The 19761-nt window shown below is 46.2% G+C and overlaps 2 protein-coding genes across 4 annotated transcripts in view; both read right to left on the reverse strand.

The window, feature by feature from the left end:
- Positions 1 to 12690, reverse strand: part of nbeal1 (neurobeachin-like 1) — a 34518-nt gene extending 21828 nt beyond the window's left edge. For both annotated transcript variants that reach the window (XM_084574498.1, XM_084574497.1), the window contains exons 1-7: positions 11788 to 12690; positions 3155 to 3246; positions 2219 to 2380; positions 1960 to 2041; positions 1708 to 1835; positions 1029 to 1111; positions 92 to 177 (exon numbers count right to left, since the gene is read on the reverse strand). In XM_084574498.1, the coding sequence (XP_084430624.1) occupies positions 92 to 177; positions 1029 to 1111; positions 1708 to 1835; positions 1960 to 2041; positions 2219 to 2380; positions 3155 to 3246; positions 11788 to 11838 (684 nt within the window). In that variant the 5' untranslated portion in view covers positions 11839 to 12690. The remainder of the gene's footprint in view (positions 1 to 91; positions 178 to 1028; positions 1112 to 1707; positions 1836 to 1959; positions 2042 to 2218; positions 2381 to 3154; positions 3247 to 11787) is intronic.
- A 947-nt stretch (positions 12691 to 13637) lies between these two features.
- Positions 13638 to 19681, reverse strand: stradb (STE20 related adaptor beta). 2 transcript variants are annotated; one of them, XM_084574224.1, is made up of 12 exons: positions 19472 to 19681; positions 18758 to 19039; positions 18078 to 18158; positions 16947 to 17049; positions 16727 to 16848; positions 16532 to 16640; positions 16309 to 16432; positions 16060 to 16231; positions 15844 to 15948; positions 15501 to 15757; positions 15380 to 15422; positions 13638 to 15237 (listed from the first exon to the last, which is right to left on the reverse strand). In XM_084574224.1, exons 2-12 carry the CDS (start codon positions 18767 to 18769, stop codon positions 15073 to 15075), a joined length of 1293 nt encoding a protein of 430 aa, XP_084430350.1. In that variant the 5' UTR covers positions 18770 to 19039; positions 19472 to 19681; the 3' UTR covers positions 13638 to 15072. The 2 variants fall into 2 exon arrangements, with proteins under 2 accessions (XP_084430350.1, XP_084430349.1); XM_084574223.1 differs by having other exon boundaries at positions 18758 to 19097.
- Positions 19682 to 19761: the final 80 nt, after the last annotated feature.

Below are 19761 nucleotides of genomic sequence, written 5' to 3' on the forward strand. Positions count from 1 at the left end.
AATTAATGAGCAAACATGCACTCATCCAATCCCAGGAAGAGGACATAATGCTGGCATAGCTTGTGACCTGGCAGCTAAAGGGCTGTCTCACCTGATCACCAGCCACTATTGCTCCAAACAGGTGCAGCAGGCAGCATTTCAGACTCTCTTTCAGGTGTTCGCTCTCCTGGAAGCACTCTGTAACACACACACACATACATGACTACATTAGTTTTATCTGTAGGGATGATGTCAGCTAGGCAAATATCACCTCAAAACAAAACTGTGAGCTCACAGGAAACTTCTTTATTTGTTATACACAGACTCGCACGAGGAAGCTCGATAGGCGCTACAGATAGCAGAGATAGGACTCGCACACAGTGCACAAAGACACACAGGCATGCAGCAGCCCTTCTGGCAACCTCTGGGTCATGGTGGTCCCAGTCATCCATTAACTCATCTGTCAACATGTCCCGACTAGAGAAAATGAATCTGACATTTTGGCTCCGTTAGGTCTGCTTCCTTTAATCCAATCACGCAAATACCAAACTAGATTCTTATACTACTATAAAATTAATATACGGAGCGCAGTGCATTACTCTTACGCACACATAGGAAAAAAAAAAACAAAACACAAACATGAAAAGAAACACAGTCTTTCTGGCTGGGCCTTGGGTGTTATCTTTTGTGCCAAACCACAGCAGCCACACACAAGACGTGGGACAGAAGCGAGTATTTGTTCAAAATGGCCGCCAGCTGAAGTGGCTTTGCAGACACCATTCACTGTCTGCTCATCCCGACGCCAGGCAAACAGGAAAAAAAAAAAAGAGACACAAAGAGTGGATTGAAGGGGAACCGGAGAGGGAAGAGAAGGAGGCAGCGGGAGAGAGGGCGACTGAAAAGGGGAGCACTTAGAAAGAAAGATGGTGGACGAGAAGAGGTTTGTTCTGTAATCGAGCTGAGGTTTGCTTCCTCGTCCACGAAGCAGGACACCGGACCGCATACGCCATTACATGTAAAGTGGTAATAGATTTAAAAGTGGGACTTACGGTAAAAGAAAGGAACAAACTCAACGGTGAGCGGCGCTGCCTTGTACTTCTGCCTGCTCCTCTCTACTGTACCCAGCTGTTCCCTGGGAGAAAATAAAAAAACACACATACAGCAAAAAGTGAAGGGCACTTAATCTTCTTGGGCAAACATGAAGTATAATTTGAGGATTTCCCCTGTATCTGGGTAGAAATAATTGAGTGTTATATCTGGATGAATTCCAGCAATGTAATCCTGTAGGGCAGGAATCTGTATCTTCAATAAAACTGCCTGCTCACGCCACCGAAAGTGTGACAGGCTTATAAGTGACTGACAACTTTATTTGACAGGATCCCTCGTGGGACACGAAGGACGTGCTGCAGAGTGGAGGTGAACTTATTAGCCATTTTATAACTAAGCTGTGACTATGATGAGGATGTGGCATCAGTATGCCAAGATAATAGCTGAAATAATAAGCTCTAAAAGTGGTTATCTCCTAAAAAGGTGGTTAACTCTGATGTACAGTACTTCTATTACTTCCTATTGTAGTCTCACTGCCACATCCTTGCTCTAAACTCACAGCCTAAGGGGTGTTAACTGTTTAAAGCAAGCGTTTACAGAAGAGCTATAGTCTATAGATTTTGGTTTTTCACCACGACCTGTTTGACAGATGAGAACACGAGCGAGTGGAAGCTTTTATACCCGCATGTTCGATGTCTCCAGTTGCGGTACGGGTCGTAGAGGCTCTCGCAGAACGCCAGCGCGTGGCGGACAAACTCTTCCGCTTGACTCTGGTCCGCCATCTCCTTCTCTTTGGTCTTACTCTTCAGCTGTAACGTCACACACACAGTCTCATTGAGACACCATGTAGAACTGATATCATATTGTTTGAGCAGTTATATGTATATATGTTGCATATTAACACATGTCGCAGGAGAGGGGGAGGAGTCTGACCTGCTGAATGTAGAGTGTTGTCATGGTGATGATGTGATTGATGTAAGAGCAAGTGCCAATCTCTTCCACGTTGGACAGGTTCCTTTAAGAACCATGCACACACACACAGGGACACAAATAGAGGACAAGTCAACTGTTAATTTATCCATCACTTGCTTTAAATTCCATTAATTTGAGAAATTATTTCAGATACCACGGTGCACTGCAGTCCGATTTGTAGAAAACACGGTTACAATATGTGTGCGTTTACTATCCTGACCTGCAGACGATGATGAGGAACTTCAGCAGCAGCAGCGCCAGGTTTTGCTGCTCGGGCTCCAGGCCGTCAGAGGCTTTCTGGACGCACTGCAGTAGCTGGTGGCGCAAAACCTGCAGGATGTTGTCTGGGAGGAGCGTTAACACCGGGGGAAGCTCCTCTGGCCTGGAGGCACAGAAGCATGGGGCTCATACAGCAGGCACAGGAGCTTCAGGTTTGGCAAAGTGTGTAATAATGTAGGAGTTTATAATGGAGGCACTGCAGCGTCCTGTACTGTACTGTACATAAGGGCGGGTTAATTTGAAGGAGCAGACAATCAATCACATGAATCCCTGGTGCATACTAGGAAAAACTGCATGTATGCTGCATCGAGAGAGGAAGAGAGAGAGAGAGAGAGCATGCAGCCAGACATGCAGACACATGTGGCAGCTGCAGTGGAAGGCAGAGATGGAAGGAGGCGGGGGAAGAGAGGAAAATGAAGAGAAGACAGAGGACAAAGAAAGACCCAGCTGAGGGAGGATGAATTAGGAAATCAGATGAAACGCAGGAGAGGATGGGAGAGTCAAAGGAGGAGGGATGTAACGGAGAGGCGCGGCGTTATAAAAATGTGACAGGCATAAATGGCAGCACCGGTCGCCGTGGTGTCAGCAAACAATTTAAACCCCACATACGGGCCGGATGCTGCACGAGCAACACAAGCCGGCGCATCACCTGCAGCAGCAATGTAACAGCTCTGCACAGAAGCATCTGTTGTGGTGCTATTTTGGTTCGTGCTGTGGAAGGCTTCGCGGCGCGTGGCCATGCTGTGAATGACGCATACTGTAACAGGAGGCTTTTAACCCACTCCTCGTGAGCAGAAAGCTGCGCTGTAATAGGGTAATCATGGTTTGTGAGATGTCAGAGGGGAGCTTCGAGTGGTTGCGGCTGACGACAAGTTACCTTGAAGATGGCTTTTCGAAGTCCACGTCGAGGCATCGCTCATAGGAGCTGATGAAAATCTCCAGCCATATCTTCAAGTAGTCCGGATCCCTCTGAGAGACGGGAAAGAAAAGAATGAAAAATAGCAAAAAGCAATAAAAAGATGAGAAAGATAGAAGGGTTAAAAAAAATAGTTAATTTCCTTTGTTGACAAAAGCTGCCATCCTTAAAATAAAGAAATGTCTGACAGCGGTGTCTTAAATTTGATTGAATGTATTGTTTTCCGTACGGCTGCTGTGTGGTTTGTATGTGACTTCTACTCCCAGACAACAATAAGACGCCAACTTTTTTAACTCTCTGTAATTCAGAGTGATAGAGACAGCGGGCCTTTTAAAAGCTCGAGGCGATGCATTCACCGCTTCAGCGACTTCAATATGTAAACACTGAGACGGTTGAGTTTTATATCCTCAGGCGTCGATTAGAGAGACGAGACGATGCGTGCGCCGTGAGGAGACATATTTATCATTAACACACAGGACGACAGGAATGTTTCAGGGTGGGTGTGCATCTTAATCTTATCGGGGCGCGGGAGCTATAACATGCACCTGTCGCGGTGGAAAAACAGGCCCGGCCGCATTCTCAGCAGCCGAGTTTCTGGCAGCCGGCTGATCGGCATTTCCGAAATTCCTGGAACAATGCCCAGAGGAGGATTGGATGGTAACATCGAGCCTGACGTAGCCATACTCAATTCTAGTCAGAATGTGAGTCTGATACGGCTCCATTGGGCTGTGATTATGGGGCGTGTTTCAACCGAACCAGGAAAAAAAATGCCTCTGCACTCAATTGGACAGACCTATAACCAATCAGAGCAACGGAGTGTGTGACGTATGTTAATTGTGTCCCATCTTCTTAGCGACCATCGGAGCCAGATCAATTAAACTTTTGCCGAATCCCGTCGGAAGGACGGCAAAAACATCTTTCTGATTAACAAATGCCTTGATTGCATTTATCTGTTCCTCTTTTAAAATTAATGCGATGTCGATATCTTCTAGAACAGACTCGATGGCAGAATCTACACATCTCAGTTCTCCAGCGGCAGCCATCTTTGTTGTAAACAAATGCAACCCAAGCGCTCTTTGGTGACGTGATTACGTTACTGTTGATCATCTGTCCATCATCGTATAAAGCCCGCCCTGAGAATCTGATTGGTACTCAACGGAGCAACGCCAGACCGAACTTCCAGACCAAAAAATGTTGTGGGCGGGACTAAGTTCGGCTGGCACCCAGGCTAGGTAACATCAGCGATATGACAATATGACAGAGGAGGGCTGGACTAGCTCAGGAACATGAGGAAACACAAAGGAAAGCACCGCAAAGCTAGAAAAAGGTCCAGGGACCGTAGTGTCACACCTACCTGCTACTAGACACATTTGTACCTTATCTTAATAATAAATACAACTCTTCAAGTCTCCACATTTGAAGCTATGGCTCATTTCAGGGTTATGGGATGTGGATGGCCCGGCAAAGCCTCGACTCCATCCTCAATTCATCATACGGGGGTAATCACTTACTTACTTACTTACTTACTTACTTACACCCCCTTAACCTCGAGCGGATCCCGCACAAGGAACTTTGGACCATCTGGAGGGTGCAATCTGGGTCAAGGAGGGCTGAAGAGGCGATCACAGCAGATTACAATAACACCAGTCCGTTTATTGGTCATTTGGTAAAGCAGCTGGACCAGCACTTTTGGAGGACATTAATTGAGAGTGTTTTAATTTGGAGGTAACCGGGTTAGCTTCAGGCATGTGCTCATAATCCTGCCTGACGTAACGCAGTTGTTGAAGCCGACAAAATAAGACTAGAATTCATATCTGACACCACCCAAATGAGGTTCACGGCCAGAAATAAACGTAAAAAGTAAACAACCTACGGTGCCAACTGTAGATAGAGGTGAAGACTGACACAGGAACTTAAGGGCCAATTTACTCAGTTCGCCGTCGAGTTATTGCCTAAGCATGAAAGGATTTAGCTGAAAATTGAAGAAGCTGACACAGCCGATGGAAAAAAAAATGAAAAAAGAAACTGGGGGGGTTTGTGAGGACAGGACAGCACTGCAGTCTGCCTGAAGTGTGGGAGAGGGGGGCTGAGAGGCTGACTGCTTCTGTCTGCGTGTCAGAGTGGGAATCAGCCAGAACAAAGCAGGAAGCCAGCTCTGTGCTATTCCTAGTGAAGTCATCAGAACAAATCTGCGACGCTGGCCTCTGTGTGTGTGTGTGTGTGTGTGTGTGTGTGTGTGTGTGTGCGCATATGTGAGGAATCAGTAAAGAGAGGGAGACAAAAACGCTGGAATAAGAAACAGCCACATGTGTGAATTCTGGGAGAACATTAATCATCGCTGAAACCACTGACAACAATAAGTCAAAACCGCTTATTACTGTCTCCTGCCAAAGCCACTTTATAACTAATGCAGTGAATGTTAAAAAAGAATAAAATAAATTAGAAGAATTTATCCCTCTCGGGTGACTGCGCTCTCGCTAGAGGCAGCGGCTGAATGACTGCGGTGTGCGAGCCTCTGAAAGAATGTCCTCTTTTCGGCAGCAGCTTGGGAGCACAGATGCCCATTGAGGGTTTGGACCGTGGCGGGGCAGGGGCACACCCTGCTCTCCATGGCTCTGTTTATCCTTGGCCTTCATCGCGGGCCTGGCAAACCCACACACACAATGATCTAGAGACTTACAAGCAGCAATCCTGACTCAACAACCTTGTCCCAACCCTCACAATCATCTTGTGTCTCAACGTGGATCCAAACATTTCCCCATGAGAGCATCACATGCCTCTCCAGTGTATTCCATTATCATATTAGGCTCTTTGCCAAACTACTACATCGCGCTGTTAAAGATCTGTTTAAGCTGACCTCTGTGAAGCTGACAAGGTCACCAGCAACACCGATCAATGCGCTCCTATCTTGAAACCGAGACCCCCTCCTCCCCATTGCCCCGCAGTGTTAGGTTGCACTCAGTGAAAATGCTGATTAAGGATCAGGATCCATTGACAGCTCTCATTCATTTTTGTCACGCTCTAAAAAACACAAACCAGTCATGCTGACGTATATGGCCACTATCTTCAGAAGCGCTCTCTCGTTTCTTTTCATCCGAAACTAGTGAAGAAAAATGACAAACACGAACTGATTCTTGCGTCTCAAATAAGAGCCTTAGCTGTTTTTCTTATCACACTATCTATACTCATAAGCTGTAATAAAGGGTCTGCATCTAATCAAGTCAACTAGCCCCCAAAAAAATCCTTATTTTCTCATCAATATATGTCAGGAAACTCTAACCCTGGCATACACGGGGCTAAAACTTGCAAATGTTTGTAATTTTTCGATTGATTCTACTTCCTTTTTTGCTAATCATGCCGCCCAAACATGGATGTAAGTAATGCAGAAGCTTAAAATCAGCTTTGCAGGCGTTTAAAGAGGAAGGAAGCGCACAGGACCTGTCTAATAGTCAACGAGGACACCTGCAATGCCGCCTGGTGAGAAATAACGAAAGCGCACAGAAGAGTTTGTGTACGGGGGAACCTTTACAACAATAATTAGCTGTCAGTACATTAGCTACCTATTAAAAGAGAGTCTCACACGCCAATTTAGAATCTCCAATTAACCTAACGAGCATGTCTCAGAGGGAGAACGTGCAGAAAATCCCCTGTCGAACCCAGAACCTTCTTCCTGGGAGGTATCACCGCTAAAAACCACACCACAGAGCGAATTGATCTTTATTTCCTGCGCCAATTCAACACACACAGTCGCAACAGAACTGGTTGCATCAGCTGATTACTTGATAGACTTGTTACCAGGTGCCAGAATATCAAGTGCTTCCACAAAAACCACCCAGACAGGCGTGGTCAGCTTGGCTGCCTGCTCAGCCGAGGGTGACCTGGTTTGGTGGAAGTGGCACCGAGTCACTGCAACCACAAAGGTCTCCTCCCTGCAGCTTTAAAGGACGTCTGTGGTCCGTCTGTTCCTTCCCCCCGTCGCTGGCCTGCAATCCCCCGCCAGTCGCAGCTCCTCCGGCCATGACGTCGCTTGCGGGAGGTGTATTTATAGAGGGCGGTGGGAGGGGTTAAAAACCGCAAGAGGCATGTCTGATACGCCACGCCGGCGGTGACATCAGTGTTGTTCCAGATATATTCATAGCACGCAGGAAAATGAGAAGATTTTTAACAGCGAGGAGGAAAGCTAGCCTGAGGGAACTAACTCTGCACGCCGGAGAGTGTGTGACGGCAGAGATTAGACGGCGACAAGCAAACAAGCAGCAAAGCCGGAAAAAAAAAAGATCCAAGTAATCTACTTGAGCAAATATGCGAAACCGCTGCACTTTCTCCTCCTCAACCACTTCGAGCTCGACTGTTAAATCAAAAATGTGTGATCCCGCTTCTTCCTCAGACTGTTTCCACCCTTCCTCCTCCAGTCAGTATAACCCAATATGTGCACGGAAGGGTTTATGCAAATTACCGAAGTTTTCTCCAATCTAGTCAGACTGAGACTCAGCGACGAGGGTGGGGCAGGGTGACAACAGACGGGATGACGGGTTCTGTGAATCTTAAATCCCTGGTTTGTGGACAGCTAAAAGGGAGTGTGGATTCCTCCTCTAGAATTAAGACACAGGACTCAACTTTAAAGCCTGTGAAGGGTGAAATCATGCCCCTGGCTGCTGAGGCATGTGCCCTGCGGCTGGGGAATTAACGGGGCTTTTCTGCGGCAGACAAAGGCTCTAAGAGTGTAACGGGGCATTATTGAGAAGTCTGCTAAATCCACCACTTTCACCGACGAGAGAGCTGGATAATGTACTAGGGGGAAAGAGAGGAAGGCGCTGCAGTGGAGTGTTGTTGACAGTGTATACTGTACTAGCGGCAACCGGCGGCGCCGTCTGCCGAGGGACAACACCAGGCACGAACCAATGACGGGCGACTAAGAGGATAGTAGGTTACATAACGGTCTTAGCTGTCGTCTGGACCTCTTAGCTTCTCTACAACTCAGAGAAGCAAGCTTCGTGCCTCCGTTACGCCCCTCTGCTCCTCCACTGGCCGTGTCATTGGCTTGTGCTTAATCACCTCAACCAGCCACACCTGAGAAGACCGAATAAAGGGCCTTGTTGGAGAAGCCTCGGAGGATCACTTTTCAGCTGCAGAGAAAGCCTCCGGGTGTCGGTGCGACCGTCACCACTTTATCATTTTCTGTGCGGCAACCCTGGGGCGGCCCCTGGCGTGCCTGGGAAAGTTTACGAAGACGAGCTGAGGTCTAGTTATTTAGAATTTGAGTCTGTTAGGTTAGATAGAGAGGAAACCAGGGAAGATCTGTGAACAAGAACCTAATTATGTGGTAGAATTCGGTGGTCTTCATACAGGTGCTTTGTTTTGTGTGTGTGACCTTCAGCTTTGTCGGGAAGTCGGCCAAAGTTTGGCGGCTACCACTGTGACGTTACTAGCTGGGTGAAGGCTGTAACTTGTAACTTGGTTGTGGGTGTGACTTTGGTCACTTGGCTTCATTGACTTTGCAGTTTGCGTGTGTGTGTGTGTGTGTGACCACTGGGCTGTGGTGAGGACAGTTCACTGTGTCGAGATTACTTGTTGCTAACCTTTGTCCGAGGTTGTAGCTTGGTGCAAGTGATCATTTGGTTTGTGGCTGTTCTCTGGTTCTTTGTATCTGGTGTCAATGTTGGGGCTTTGTTTGTTTTCAGGGCTCATGGAGGATCCTTTTGAGGGTGGAGGTGTTGCGCCCCTCTTCTTCTCCACTGGCTGTGTCTTTGGCTTGTTGTGCTTAATCACCTTAACCAACCACACCTGGGACGACTGAATAAAGGGCCTTGGAGGATGACTTTTCAGCTGCAGAGGCTCGCTATGTCTGACCTGTGTTCTTTTTGTCTTTTTTTTAAAATTTAAATAAACTCTTATTTTTCCAACTCCGTCATGTGTCTTCACTTTATGTTGCGCCTCAGAAATCTACACAAAACCCTGCATCTACAAATCCAATTTTTAAGAGGGGATAATGAGCAATGGTGCAGTGCCTCTGTATTTACAAGCCCGCTCAGGACTCTTTACGACCTCATAAATACACCGATCGGCCAAAGCATTTCTCGTGATATATCAAGGGTTACGAAGAACAGACTTCCTGAGTTGTCTCGGCAATGGGATCCCTTGGGTCGTGTGGGGTCTCCGTGGTGCATCCCGCAGATGCCGGATCGGATTGGGATAGAGTTTGAAGGCCAGATCAGCGTTTTGTAGCGTTCCTTGAGCTGTTTCTTAGCTGCAGTATGGCAGGGAGTATTATTCAACTGAGGGGGGGTGGTTGCTATGAGGGGGTGCGCTCAGTCAGCAACAATGTTTAGGTGGGTGGTACGTGTCAGAGTGATGTCCACATGAATCCCAGCGCCTTAGGCTTCCCAGGGGAATATATCTCATTAGAGAAGACGATCTTAACTTCAACTGTCTGTGGTTTTAATGTTATGGCTGGCTGATTTGTGTATATTATCACATACTAAATTAGAAGTACAGACTTAAAGGTACAATTAAAAACACAATACGAGTTTGAGTTTGCAATTTAAAGCACAGATAGGTAGTAAGTTAACCTCAGACCCAGGACTGTTTTGTTTGCTGCTTGTTATCTCATCTCGCTGATACTGGATGTGAGGCTGGCCCCTTCACTCCACAATTAAATGGAGGATAATGCATTTATATGCTGTCTGTGTGTCTCCTCGAAGCCGGCGTGTTCCTCCATACACAGATATTATATTACACTATTCTGCAGCCGGGTTAAAAGCAAAAAGTGTTACTTTACAACGTGCAAAGTTCTGTTTCTTTACAAGAGTCGCGTATCTGTTTGTATGCAAACCCGGCCTCTTCCTCTTTTGGCACCAGGAAGTGGGTGACGATCAGGTGAACGTTAACGTCGCCGAGAGGTAAACAATCGGTCAAACAGCTGCTGTGTACCTGACAGAACCGGATGAGCTGGTTCTCACAGCGCAGCCCAGGGCGGCCTTGTATTGCAAAAGCCGCCGCTGACAACAATGCTCATCCGACTGACTCCTCTTCAGACGGCGCAAGTGCTGACCTCTGAGAGGAACTGCAGCAATGCCGTGTTTCTAATGTAAATCATTAAACAGACAGAGGTCATGAAGGAGGATAAATAAAACACCTTCCAACTCATTATAAGATGCAAAAACGTTGAGTATATGACACTGTTAACACACTGGAAGCATGACCAAGACTTCGCTTTATCGCTTCAGGTTGAAGTGAGGTTCAAAATGTAACTGGACGACTGGTAAAAAAAAAAAAAGGTGCTGCGTGATGTGCAAACCGGTATTTGCTTGCACCCACGAAGATAAGAAAATAGTTTTGCTCCGGTCTGAACAATGAGAGGCTGCAGAGAGGAGGCAGAGACAGAGGTCGGTTGTGGAATAATTAACCCTTCAGTGGGACGCAGGGGGTCGGGGCTCAGACAAGAATCTGGCCTCACACACACAAACATTCCTCGTCTGATTTAGGCCACGTGACCGCAGGACTGCAGGTTCTCCTTACAGACGACATATCTCACACACACGTATAGCGTAGAGACATCCTGCAGGGCATACCTGACATTTCAGCTGCTCAGCATCTTTATCTTCTGCCTCATACAGACATAAATATTGGTGGATTGTGGCTCAAAGCCAGGGTGAAATTAAATGATCCTCCCTGGCAGAATAAAGCTTAAGTCAATGCAAATACGCAGCCGTGCTTTGTGTACACTTGGAGTAATTGCTGGCTTTTTCACAAGTGACTGTGACAAGCGTGTGTGGCTGAATGCTTCTGTTAAAAGCCCAAAACACAGCCACCACTGGCAGGAGAAGCTCAATCCCTGTCAGACAGGATCCATCTATCAGGGTGAGGACTGCTCCGAGACGTAACCCTCGCGCTGTGTGCTCCGTGTGTTATTGTGGAGGATTACCATCAGAAGTAAGACTGTGACTGCAGCCAGGCTCGCGTGAGGAACGGCTCAGGCAGGGCCGCTTTGATTGGACGCCAGGATGTGCGCACGCTTTATCGCCGAGTGAATTAAATCTAGCCAACAGCTGACGAGAGGGCTGCTGCCTGCGCTACAGTGTCATTCACTCGCCTCCACCGGTCAGCATCCCCAGTGGTGGCGAACACATGCCGACTAAATGTTATTTAGTAAAAGAGTTGCACCAGACGTTATGTTGCAGTGTTGTTCTGGGTGAATTAATTATTCATTTATAAACCTAAAGTGCCCCCTGCCAATAACTGCTTCGTGATGTAAGCAGTTTCATTAGTCTGCCTTTTACTGCAGTGGTTTAGAACTGACTCATATGTTTATATGGCGCTTCAGAGGTTTTCGCATCCTGGAAAGTTAAACATAAAGCATGGAAATATGCTTTATGGCGTTAACTATCAGCACAAGCTCTAGATTAATAACTAACCTGGTGATGCAGATATGCTTAATCTGCTATAAATACATAAAGAATACGCTCTTTTAGAAGGAGGAAATGCCATCACACTGCCCATATGACTTCACCCTCTGACATTTCCCTGGCTCTTGCACATGAGACAAAACACAGCGGCTGTGTGTGGAAGTGTGTGTGTACGGGAATACAACTTACCTTGGTGCAGTAGAGCATCCAGACCTCATAGAGTCTCTCCTTGGACGCCATGGTGCCAGTGAGTGGCACCCCTCAGGCTGCGGTGTCCGCCGAGGTCACTACCCTGGCAGCTTCATGGTTTCCAGTCATGAGCTAAACCCCTGCTTCTTGGCTCCACCGCTCAACGTCATGATAAGTCCAACTCAAGTTATAATAATAATCCTTTCAAAAAATAAAAAATAATAATAAAATAAAATAAAAATGCTTGGAGGAGTGGTGGCAACAAACCAAAGAAAAGTTTCCCAAAAATTATTCCATGGTAGAGATTAGTGCAGAGAGGACTTGGAGCAGCTGGGCCTGTTTTTTTTTTTTTTTTTCCCGGCTCCTCTTGGATGTATTCCCAGCAGTGTTTGCGCTATCAAGGATAACAACACAGGCAATTACATTTCATGGAGGCGGATGTTTGGTCACGGTGAGTCAAATGGCGAAGCTATCCACTGTTAGCAGCAACAAAACACCTCCAGGAGCGTTACTCCCTGCGAGCTGCCCTGCAGGCTCCGATCGCTGACACACCGAGGCGGTTAACTACACACCACACAACGCACACACACCATTAATGAAGTGTATTACTACAGTATAAGCCTCGCTCGTCTTGTGACAGCTGTACAACGCCCCCAGTTAGCATCGATAAACACTCCTGTACCTTACCTGGGTAAGCTAGCTAAAAGCTAGCTGTCAAAAAAAATTCTATTTTTTAAGCCCCCCTTTCTCCTCCTCCTCCTCATGTGACAGGAACGCCTCGTCCGCCCCAAACCTGCCCGGCTACGGAAGACTCGCGTGAAAGCGGGTCGACACGCGCAAGACGTGGTAAATGCCAGCGAAAGCGTCGAGAACTTGGAAGACCACTCACCTGTGAAACCGAGCGACCAACTGTCACTGACGCCGTTTCCAGAGTTGCTCTCGCTGTGTCAAACTACCCTCAATGACAACGCGCATGCACCGGACAGCAACTTCCGGTCGATGTCCGCCAGGATTTATTTCAAAATAAGACGGCCCACTCAACGGTTTTTTTTTTTAGTTGCTTTAATCATATTTACTTGCCCAGGTGCATTAAAAGACTATAATTCTTTTATGCAGCATATATAATAGTCAATTATAATAATTTCTAGACGAGATGTGATGCATGAATTTAATATGGGCAGTTCTTATTTATTGCGGAATTGTTTTTATAGAAAAAAAATATGCTAATCATAGAGTTCAGAGTAAAGCAAAATATAAAAAATAATTTGATTGGTGACATATAACAACAAATTGGTGTAATTTAATTAACTGCAATACGTATTCGGCATTCAACACCACTGTTGCGCATAATAGGTGCACTTTTAATTTGGTAGGTAAACCGGATGCAGGCAACACTGAAGGCGAAAGCCACAACAACGCTACCAGCCCCGCAAACATATTCCGTCTTAAACTGCTTTGGTTTTAGTATAGTATGCGCGTTTCTTTTGTGTCATTTTTTTTTTATATGTTAAACAATAAAATATAATAGCGACCAAAAATTAGCTTTCAACATTCATTATAATGTTAAAGTGAGTTTGCGACAGTTTCTCTCCTTTACGTTGTCGATGTGGACCTACGTGGTTGCTAAGGGCTGGGCACAGTTGCAGAGCCCCGGCAGCTTGATCATGTTACGCCACATGGTGGAGAAGAAGAGAACTGCTATTTCTCGTGGTAAATCAAATAAATACTAATAATAATAATAATAAGAAAAATAATAAGAGTAAGAACTGGCTTAAAATCCACCTTCATTCGCACATAAACATCACCTCTTTCCACAAAAATCAAACTCAATGAAACAGGAAGTCTGGAAGTCCAGTTTTGTATCATATCATTTATAATACGTGTGTATATATTTATATATAAGGCTCACACAGCTATCATGTTTGATATGTACTGCAAGTCACAGTTCTCACACACAGTACACGTAATCACAGTTACAGAGATATCGTCATATTCTGAATGCAGGTTCCATTCAAACATAAAGGCATTGTCGGATAGGTGGTCGTCACAGGGCACAGTAGAAACACTCTCTCGGTGCGTCACTGGTGATCAGGACGGGGGAAGGTTTTCCTCTACTTTCTAACCGCTACATGGGAGATATAGTCTATTGCTCATGTGCTTCTTTTTTTTTTTTTTTTACGGCACAGTTTGTCCCTCGGGCACGATGGCAAGTTTTAAAATCCCTACACAGGAACACTATCTTCATTATCGTTCAAACGTACAGCAGAGATATATTTACAGGTAATGCGGGCAGATTAATGAACTCTGTTTTACAGGGATAGTGTGGTAAAAAATAATAAAGTCTAATTGTAGTATAAAGCTGCCACGGAGTCAGGTAGTTAGCTGTGGGCAACAACATTTACAGCCTATACAGTATTTGTTTAAATTTTGGCAAAAGTAGCCGTTTAAAGTGAGTCTAATATTAAATATTAACAGTTCCTCTTTGTAGTGTACCATTGCATTCAAAGACCTTGAATTACCTCAATACTGATCAACTTTAGGCAAGTTCTGGAGTCATAAAGAGCACGGATGAATCCAGAAAGACGTGTTTATGTCCAGATTTGTCCAAGGAAAATACCTATCACCTCCCTGAAGCTCTTAATTTGAAATACTGTACATATGAGCATATGTGTCCTTTTATGTATGTCAGTATTTGCTATTCACAGTCTGAACACATAATAACAATTAAAAAGGTTAAAATCCACCTTCACATAATCTCTTACTCGCTTTTTTTTAGTACCTGGGTTACTTTCAGTAACTTCTTGGTGTATTCACTTCCTTATTTCAGGTACAGTTAGTGGCATTGCAGCAGAACAGCAGCTACTATAGTCACCACCCTGAAGAAGACTGGTATCCATGGAAGCTAACATATCGTCCCCAGACATACTGCCGTATTTCCAGGGTGACTTTTCCTTTAAGTTGCTACTTAAAGAGGAAGTGCGTGATTATTAGTGTTGTGTTTTATGACTCGTACCCAGTCCATAATTATTATTATTACTAGTAGGGGTCCGTATACGAGCAGAGCAGCTTCTTAGATCCAGCACTTTCACAGTCACCTGACTCACTCAAAATCCCATTATATATCAGACAAACATGTATAAAATAAAAATAAAAACTACAAAACTGTTTTTAAAAAGGCTCAGAGAGTCGGGGTTGATGATAATATAAAATAAAAGCACAGTAGGATTTGGCCTCATTGCTTTGATTGTCTTGTGTTTGGTTTGCTAGTCAGGGTTCGTGGAGGTGTTAGGAGAAGTCCCACACTGCTTCAGCGGCGTCGGTGGTGGAGGAGGAGGGCGGGGCGTGGCAGGAAGGGGCGGGGGGGCTGGATACGGGTGGGTCCTCGGGGCTGGCGAGGGGCACTGCTGGGTACATGAGGCTGAGGAAGGAGTCTCTGGTGTGCCTCTTCACCTGTAAAACAGCAGAAACACTATTTAATACCCCACAGCTGATGAAGAAGACTTATTTCTAGGCATTTATAACAAAAAAGGATGCGTTTCGAGTGAACTTTTACACTCATTCCCAGTTTAGACATCGTGATTAGAAAACCCACCTGCTTGAAGAAGGCATGGGTCAACAGCTCGGATGCAGATGGCCTACGGAAGACAAAAACAGCTGCATTAAAATCTGTGAGTGTCATTTGAAGTGTCAAATACACGTTTTACTGTACGGACCTGCGCTCAGGCTGCTGCTGCAGACACAGCTGGACCAGGTTGTGCAGCGTGGCCGAGTGGTTTTTGGGCGCGGGGCTCTGAGGTCGGTCGGTGGGGGGAGCGGTGGCGCTGTGCGTCAGGCTTCCCGTGGCCACACTCTCCCCGATGCCGGAGTCCACGCCGGACCGCGACACCTTCAAACCCCCCAGCTCGCCCAGAGGGAAGGGGGCCACGTCCAGCAGGCAGCAGTGGGAGCCACGCAGCTTCTGAAGGAGCATCTGAACGGATGAAGATCAAACACTGATGCAAACCGTGGACATTTGAACCGATCCTTTAAAGCTACATGGGTAGATTACACCGTTACCTGAGTGGGCGGCATGTCCTGGAAAGGCACCCTTCCACTGACCAGCTCACAGGCCACGATTCCCAAACTGTAGATGTCTGACTTCACTCCGTAACCGTGCAGGTCCTACTGAGGACAACAGCGCAGGGAGAGGAGGGGCAGAACACACTACAGTGAGGCTGAAATGTGCAGGCATGATATATGTGGAAACAACGCATCAACCCGGTAAGTCCTGACCTGTCGCAGCAGCTCAGGGCTGAGCCAGGGCAGCAGTGCCGGGCTGTGATGAGGCATGTCGAACACAGCCCTCACCCTCTTCCCCTCACGCATCATACTGTAAACACTGTGAAGCCCTGAGAGGTAGACACGCCCCTCTCCTGACAGCAAGATATGACTGGCCTTCACCCCCCTGACAGGAGACAAAAATAAGGGTTTATGTTATTGCTTAGATCCTGCTATTATAACGTTTTTTTGTCTCCTACTGACCGGTGAACGTAGCCCATGCGGTGCAGGTATTCCAATGCTTTCAGCACACCATACAGCAGGTACGCTATCAGGGATTCACTCATTCCATCTGGAAAATATGTTCTCAGTAAGGTGTCTGCAGAGCCTGCAGGCAAAAGGAGAGGCAAGAGAAGTATTGAGCAACAAACTCGATCAGATGCTTTTTAAGGATTAAAAGTTACCACTGTGTGTGTTTGTGGCTCACCGTAAGCCATGAGCGGTGTCAGGACCCACAGCTGGCAGCAGGGGCTGAAGACCAGACGAGAGGTGAGCAGGTTGGGGTGACGGAAGAGCCGGGACCTCAGAACCTCGTTCTGTGGTTCGGGGGGCACAATCAGTTAGAATAGCACTGGACGGAGAAAAGCTTGTAGGGCCGTCCTTTAACGTGGGTGCAGCTCACCATAAGCTGCAGCAGCTCCTCCTCTGTGCACTCGTCCAGGTTGGTTTGCTTGACGGCCACCAGCTGGCCAGTGGGGATGTGGCGCGCCATGTTCACCTTGCTCAGATTATTGAAGCCCCTCCCTGTGACACAGTTAATCAGCATGTCGTGAAATCTTTTTAAAGATTTACATGGTGGATAAGATAATTTAACTCGTCTGCTCTGACTGTGGTGTCCTCACCCAGCTCGCACAGTAGCTGGTAGTGGGCCGGCTCGGCCGACAGCCCTGTGACGTCATCGCCACCTGCTGGGCCTTGCAGAGTGTACTCGGAGCCGTCACAACTCTGCGGGGGGGGGGGACGCACACGTACACCACACACATAAAATGCATCTCATCCACTCAATAAACACTCAGAACATTAAATCAATGATCCTAATCGGCCTAATCAGTCTCTGTTAATGACCAAAGGAGGAAATGCATCTGTATTTGGCTCCAGAGTTGTAGACCCACTGCCTCGCCTCCAGTAATAAGAGCAAAACAATAATTAGAAACGCAAATAAATAATGCAGGATAAAAAAAGTAGGAAGGCTGGAGTGTTATGTTTCTTAAAAAAAATAATCAATCATGGAGTAAATCAGTGAGAAGCTCAGTGCATGATATCAGATATTGGGATTTGTCAGCCAATTTGTGGGCTTTACTTACTTTTATACAAGTAATATATAGAATAATCTGTTATTTTGCCTGTAACTAACACAGATTATTCGTTAGTGATATTTCCGGTGCAACCCTTTAGTCTCTTCCATGGATATCTACAAGGAGCAGAAGTGTGATGGTGACACTGTGTGAGTTTCAGACAGGTCGTCTCTGCTCTTGTGCCGCCGTGTTGCGGTGATAAGTGCGTCCAGCAGGTGGCGCTGTGACACAGAGCAGAGCAAAGGGAGGAAGGGAAGGGAAGGAGAGGAGGAGGAGGAGGAGGATGCTTGCAGTGTTCAGTGATGCAGACAGATTTTTGGGTACGTTAGTTTCACAGCGACACTTGCAGAATGCGTTTCATTGATTTTAAGTGCACACATTTTTACTGGCCCAGCATTTTACCTATAAGTATATACAATATAATAATATATATTCTTAATAATAATCATTATGAAGTACTGCATTAAGAATACATTTTTGGGTGTGGGGTGGGGGAGCACTCTGGAGGAGTTTCGTCTAGTCTGATGACATCATAGGGAAGTCATCAGGGCTGTGTTAACTGGGACTTCACTGCAAATAACTGCACTTTAAGGCTCCGGATAAATGAAGAGTGATGATATGAGGGAAGAGCATCAGTGTGACACCTGTCTGCATGCTGACAGCGTCTCGGCTACTGACCAGGAACTGGTGGCTGATGTCCTCATAGGGTTCCTCTATGTCCATGGGCTGGACCTGAGTGTGGGAGATGCAGGAACAGTCCTGGTGGAAGGAGGGGGAGGGAGCACAGGTGAGACAGGCCCCAGAGGACCACGGGGGGAAAGGAAAGGAGAGGAGAGGAAGGGGAACATGGAGCTTGGGAGGGGAGGCTTGCCTCGCTGCGACTTGAAAGGGGTCAGAGATGAGGCAGGGGAGCAAGCATCAGGAAATATGGGCTGTGAAGGCACTCACAGGGCATTTTATCGGAAGTGGTGAGAGGAGAGAGGATTAGAGTGATGATAAGAGGTAACTGACTGACTGATGTGTCCCAACAGAGCAAGGTAAGAGCCGCATACACAATTAGATGAGCCCATTACATGCAAGGGATTTATAGAGAGCCTATATTAATATCTAATATTTTCCAATTTGCATTGCTATATATATATATAAATAGACTGACCACTCATGTATAGTAACTCACAATACTAATAACAATGAAACCATCTTATGTTGCATATACATGAAAGCATATTTATCTGACTTGATCTGATCACATCCCACTATCAGCATGAACCCACTGCTTCGTGACTACACATCTACCAGGGTCACAATTCAGCGACGGCGAGGCATCGAGCGAAACCCATGCGGCGTGAAATTCTTACCAAGAAAGACATGGAGTCCCTTTGGCGACTGTAAGATCACAGACTTTGGCATTCATCCGCTCACGGGCTTGCAGGGGACCGATCGCGATGCGGGCGGAGGAGTGAGCAGCAGCAGGAGGAGGAGGAGGAGGAGGATGAGGAGGAGGTGGATGAGGATGAAGCGCTGCGTTGTAATACGAAACGCACGGAGGATCCCCCACTAGATTAGGAAGCAGCCAGCATCCGACCAGCGACAGACATTCATCCATCCGCCTGCAGCTCACCTGGCTGCGATCAGCTGATCTAGAGGTACCAGGCGACTCAGTGGCGTTCACATCGGGATACAAAATGTGGGTGAATCCTGGAGAGTTGAGCATTTAATACCTCTTAATGCAGACTTTATTTGTGATGTACTATATGTATATATATAAAAAAAATAGGCTATGCTGATAATAAGGCTGCGATTAAATAATTCGCAATGCAATCACAACATAAACTGGTTAATTTGACTGCAGCAGTTTAACACACGGCTATTATGTGCATTATTAGACGTATTATCAAATTTTAGCTAACATTGCTCTGTCATTTAAACATAATAAATTAAGCGACGGGCTAAGCAATACATGTCTAATCTTTCGCCAAGGCTACTGATTTAAACATATTTCGCCAAGGAGTTAATAATAAATAGTTCGCGTAGCAGTAATTTTCTGTCAATCACATTTGTTTGCTGTTTACCTTCTCCTCTCGACAGCAGCTCCGGCGCTTCGACGTAAACAAGTTAAAAATACAAATGAGAGCCCGACATCCCAAACGGCACAGTCTTCAAACTGTTCATATTCGACCAATCGGTGTGGAAAAAAAAAAAAATGATAAGCGTTGCGAGGAAAGTCGCGATTATTACATTCAATAACGAACTGCAGAATAACCCGAAGCGTAAATGTAATCTTTCGAGGGGGGACTTTTAATTTGACACAGATAACTGGCGCATAATAGACACGTCATCGGGCTGACTGTCGCCACTTGAT

The sequence above is a fragment of the Chelon labrosus genome (genome assembly GCF_963514085.1).
Source record: "Chelon labrosus genome assembly, chromosome: 24".
Lineage (NCBI taxonomy): Eukaryota > Metazoa > Chordata > Actinopteri > Mugiliformes > Mugilidae > Chelon > Chelon labrosus.